The sequence below is a fragment of the Nicotiana attenuata genome, unplaced genomic scaffold (assembly GCF_001879085.1).
Source record: "Nicotiana attenuata strain UT unplaced genomic scaffold, NIATTr2, whole genome shotgun sequence".
Lineage (NCBI taxonomy): Eukaryota > Viridiplantae > Streptophyta > Magnoliopsida > Solanales > Solanaceae > Nicotiana > Nicotiana attenuata.
Window position 1 is genome coordinate 1 of NW_017682959.1, and position 5,614 is coordinate 5,614.

At 34.3% G+C, this 5,614-nt stretch overlaps 1 protein-coding gene across 1 annotated transcript; it reads right to left on the reverse strand.

Annotated features, from left to right (window-relative positions):
• Positions 1–212: 212 nt before the first annotated feature.
• Positions 213–2,051, reverse strand: LOC109222036 (tryptophan aminotransferase-related protein 4-like). Its single transcript, XM_019386446.1, has 2 exons — positions 1,666–2,051; positions 213–965 (listed from the first exon to the last, which is right to left on the reverse strand). The coding sequence occupies exons 1-2, from the start codon at positions 1,950–1,952 to the stop codon at positions 629–631; spliced, it is 624 nt and encodes a 207-aa protein (XP_019241991.1). The 5' UTR covers positions 1,953–2,051; the 3' UTR covers positions 213–628.
• Between the last annotated feature and the right edge of the window lie 3,563 nt (positions 2,052–5,614).

Below are 5,614 nucleotides of genomic sequence, written 5' to 3' on the forward strand. Positions count from 1 at the left end.
ATATATATATATATATATATATATATATATATATATATATATATTACGTTCACATTATTTATTATACCCTCGAGAACAAATATTTCAAGATCTAGTTATTTTTACATTGATTACGTATATGATATGGTCACTTGATAGGTAATTACAAGTACCTGTCGATAAAAAGTGAAGATTATTAATCTAAAAAATAAGGTACGTAACTTGTTTTCTCTTCTTGGTTTAATCATCCGGAATTCGGCACCCTCTGGCTTATTTAATCCAGATTCAGGCTGTGGAAAGCCCCGCATAGAGAATTTTAGCTCTCCCTACTAAACAATACTCTATACCACGACTCGAATTAATCTGAGACCTATGATTACGGATAGAGGAACATTTACCATATTCTTTGGTAGTAAGGTAAATAACTTGCTACAACTAATTAATTAAACAATACAGATAGTACAAAAATGCTTATATTATCAAGCATATTAAAGCAGGGCAAATGTAGTATAAGCTACAAGTTCGATCAGACCCTATAATTTTAGCTCTTACTTTGGATATGTATTAAAGCCTAGGATAATTAAACTATATTAATATTGTAAAATTGAGTTGCATTGCAAAGTGTATATAAGTGAATTCATAATTTAACTCAAAATGTGGATGATTGAGAAGAACGAACCGAATAATAAGGGATTTTATTTGCGACCACTTTCGTAGTGTAGGAAGAGGAAGAAGAATTCTCCATAGAAAGAGCATGAACTGCAGCATTTAGGAGCTGAGTAGAGCCAACTCCAAAAACAATGTATCTTCCATTTGTGACAGCATTCTTGGCAATTGCATGTATTTTTCTTATGTTTTTCTCAAGTTCCTTGGATATGTAAGACTGATTAGGAAAGAAATAACTCATTCTATGCCAACCTGCTACTAATACTGCACTGCTTGCTGCATTTTGCATCCAGAATGGTTCCAAGAATAGGGGATCCCCACTGCATTAAACAAGCAATACATTAGGTATAGCCCTATTCCGACATGCGTAATAGGTAGCGGCTAAGTCAGGAACTTCACTAAGGGTGTTCGAAGATTTTTCAAAATTTAATATGTATATATAGAAAGTAATATTTGATCTATATACACAATATAATTTTACGGGGAGGAATATTTACTCAACTAGTCACCCTTCGAGCAATATAGTTCCAAGCCAGCAAACATGGTACCCCAAATATAACGCAATCCTCCCTTCTTTGATATTTAGCGTAACAAATACTGTTTTAAACATGAGCATGTTTTGTTCCTTAGGTTAATTTTATATTTTGCTTAACAAAGTTAACTTATTGTGTTCTTTTTAATTGGATATTTGCGTTTAAACTCACTTATTGCCTGTAACTTATTGTATACGTATGGATCTAGTTTAAAAACTAATTTGGAAGAATGGATTAAGTGCATGCATCCGGTAGTAAAAATTTAAAACCAAAATAAGTTAGTATTGTTAGATGAAAATAAAAAAAAGTAGAACAACGGGTAAACTTGTCTATTTCTAGGTTACGAAATAGTTTTGTCACATTAAATTTCAAAATAGGAACGTTCGTGCAATATTTGACACCACAAGACAGACATGTATTACAAGCCAAAACCTCAGTAGTAAGTTGAGTTGAATTTTCGAACAAATCCAAAGTAGGAGAATATTACCCTTCAACATCAGCAGGACAGTTGGGTAATAACAAAGAGCAATCATTGCCTCCATAACAAGAATAGCATTCACAAATAGGCTTTCCATCTACTACAATCCCATCAACAAATACTCTTCCATTTCCTGAGCATGAAATTGCAGCTACTGCTTCTGCTTCTTCTGCTGCTCTTTGGCTCCAACTCAACTTTTCCTTCTCATAATACATATTTCTGAAAAAGAATATATTCACAAGTATTGAGACCAAGAGACACATAACATAGCTAAACCTCTGAATAATCTTTGCCATTATTCTAGGCTTCCCTTCTTTCTTTAGATTATTATGGGCTTTGCAATTAATAACAGGGTTATTAAGTATGCTGCTGTGCTCTCTAATTCTACTTTTTTATCTATTTATTCTGCTTGATTGTTTGAAAAATAAATGACCAATTAAAATCAATATTGTTTAATGTTCTTTTTTGATTTTAAAACAAAAAAAGTATAAAAGTATGCAAATGCTAACAAAACATGGCCTTCTTTTCCACGTAGGAAGCATAATAAGATAATGAGAAAAAATATTGGAGCATTTCATAAAGTGAACAAAACAAAAAAGTAAATGTTGAATGCGTGGAATCAAAACACGTTCAATTTGCTTTTTCGAGTAGGTGCGCTTGGGGATTAAGAATATTAAAAACTTCTAGCTGCAAAACTTGTGGAATGAGAAAATGTGTGAATGCTACAAAGATTACTCCCTCCGGCTCAATTTATCGGCAGTAATTTTTAAATATAGTTGTCTCAAATAATTTGTTATATTAGAAGTTCAAGATAGAATTAATTATATTTCTTATTGTTGGAGATACTACATAAATAAAGTAAAAATATTAAATTTAAAGGGATTATATCTTAAGACATAAATAAATAAAAATAGTTTAAAATTATCTTATTTTTTTAAGGAGCGTGTAAAAGAAAAAGACGCCTAATAATTTGAGACAGTAATATTTAGTAGGTTGGAACTTGGAATCACTATAATTGGTAATTGTTATCTCATTCTTTAGATCGACTTGAAATAAAGTGCAGGTCTTACGCACGAAGTTTAATAGTGCTACTTTAGTAGTTTTCCGTATACCCTTTATCCACTACATGGATACCTAGAACATATGTGATGACCCGATAGGTTATCTAGAGTTTTAGAATATAGTTTTGTGTTTCAAAGTTACCTCATATTGCAATTGCGACATCTGTAACTGGTCAAATACGAGTTAGACGGGATTTTCTCTCATTGTTCAAATTTTCAAACCTAGAGAACCCTAGAGGCAATTTTCCCAATAGCCCTTCTTCCCCAAATCATTGTTAAGTGATTCTAACCTATTTTATTTCAATCTTCCATTACATTTCATAAAATTTCAACCTAAAATCTAGTATTTTTATGGTGGAAATTGGGGGTTTGGTAGAATTAGAGATTTTTGTAAAATTGAGATTTAGACCTCAAATTGAGGTCGGATTTCAAAACAAATTACATAATCGGGCTCGGGGGTGAATGGGTAATCGGGTTTTGACCCGAATTTTGGGTTTGGACCAAGAGGGCCCGGGAGTTGACTTTTGTTTAGCCTTTATTTGTTGTTATCTTGTACGTATATTGTTATCTGCACAGGTTATTTAGGTAGGTGTCCTGTCATAGCCTCGTCACTACCTCGTCAAGGTTAGGCTCAACACTTACGGAGTATATTGGGTCAGTTGTACTAATACTACACTCTGTACTTCTTGTGCAGATTTTGGTACTAGTCTCAGTTGTCCGTGAGGCGCTTCAGCTTGGAACTGCTTTTGGAGACTCGAGGTAGATCTGGTGGCATCCGTAGACCTTGAAGTCCCCTTCCACTTTCCCCTTATTTAATGTTCTTATCATTCGAGACAGTTGAACTTATTTCAAAACCTTGTATGTTGAAACTCTAGAAGCTCGTGAACTAGTGACTCCAGATCCGGGTTGTATCCGCATTCAGTTTTAGTTTTATTTCGGCTTAATTGATTGTACTTATTGAAATTGATTAATATTGGCTTAAAGATCCTCTAATGTTGGCTTGTCTAGCAAGTGAAATGTTAGGCGTCATCACAGTCCCGGAGGTTGGAATTCCGGATCGTGACAGAATGTAAGTAGATCTTTTGAAATAACTTTGTCAAACGATTTGCTTTATCAAACTCAGTCGATTATAACAAATTGGTATTAGAGTGAGATTTCTATTCTAACAATAAATATGTTGGTATCAAAGACTTAATCAAAGTACCAACTTTCAAGTATGGTATACGTAACTCACACTAATATAATGTAGGATGGAATATCAGCATATCGAATCAATTTGAGTCCAGAAAAATAAAATCAATTTGAAGCATAAGTGAGAAGGCCTATCCATCTTTAACAAAAGAGGTCTTCTTTGCAGGAAAAAAAAAAGACTATTAAATTAAAACGGATTTCAAGAACGTTGTATCTTTGGAAATTAAGAAGAAAAGGTGCTTGAAATCACCAGTGATGGTTTACCAAACAAAAGGTACTTACGAGTAATATGCAGTGATTAGTAATTTGGAATTAAAAACAAGTGGCAGTTGTTCAAGTTTAATTTGTAGATAGACTTTAAAGACAGCCAACATGGCTGTAACAACCACTAATTGAGTACTGGATATGTTATCAGAGTACCTAACTCTTACTCCACCAAGTAGAGGTAAATACATGATTTAAATTTAAAGGGTTTAACCTTGCACTGCACTTATTATTGTTTAACCAAAAAATAGGAATTTTGATCAAAACGTAATTTTAGAAGAACTCGGGTTACTGATAATCAAATAAAAAGATAATTGTATAACAAGAACGGAAAATTGGACTGAGAAGTAACCGAGTAAGCAATATAAAGCAATGTAAATAAGTATATTCCAATAATAATCAGTGTATCCATACAAATATTATTTCTCTTTCTTTTATAGCTATTTCCAAGTACGACGTTTCTTTCTTCTCATAATAGAGCCATTATGAGCATTTAATGATATTAATAAGACGTTATGATTGGCAGTCGTAACTGTTTCGTGAAGATTCCATAACGTTCCCTATCATTCACACTCATTGATTGAAGATATTACGAATCTATACTTCCTGCTATCTTGATTCATTCCACCGGTGCCTCTTCAAATTATCAAGAGGCCCTGGTGACCGTTCTTTCTTGCCTTCATGACACTTCGCTCGTACCTTTTAAGACTCGTGTCTCTTTAAGTACTCTTTGCCAGCTATCACTCCCATAATAATCCATGTGTCTTGATATGTCAGCCACATAATAAATTCCATAATTAATTCCAAGTGTAATATCGATTTTTCCCCAATATAGATAGTCCCCCCACTCGCCATTTATTCAGCAATTGAATATTTGGGAAGTGGATCTTATTAAAGCGGGAATTTTTGCCGCCGATTCCCACATACCATTATACCCTTTTCTGAACTGACGCTTCGCATATCACTTCCATTTAATGCGTGTGACTCGTGGTGCCCTTCGATTGGTTCCGCAACTCCTCAGCGCTTTTTAGGGCTTTTTACGACTACATCAGTCACGAAGTGAGAGTTTTCATAATGGCGTTTCCATCATTACCTTCTTGTTTGACGGTTGCTTCCAAGTATAAATATATCCTTTATCTTTTCTTTCACGAAAAAGTTTCCCATACTTTGCCATTCAATCTTTTCTTCATCTTCGCGCAACTATGTCTTCTTCAAACCCTGATCCTCAGAAGGTTCTTATTGTTGAAGAACTTCCCCTCGCTCCTACTAGAAGCAAGAGAAGAGGTAGGCTACGTAGTTTAGGATCAATTTCCGTTCGAGGTTCTCCTTCTCAACCTAGTCTTACTCCCCCATCATCTTCTAGAACTAGGCCTTCTCTTTCTCATAGGTCTTCTGCTAGAGGTAGGGATTCTGGTGAGCAAATTCGTGAGCCTACTGTAGAC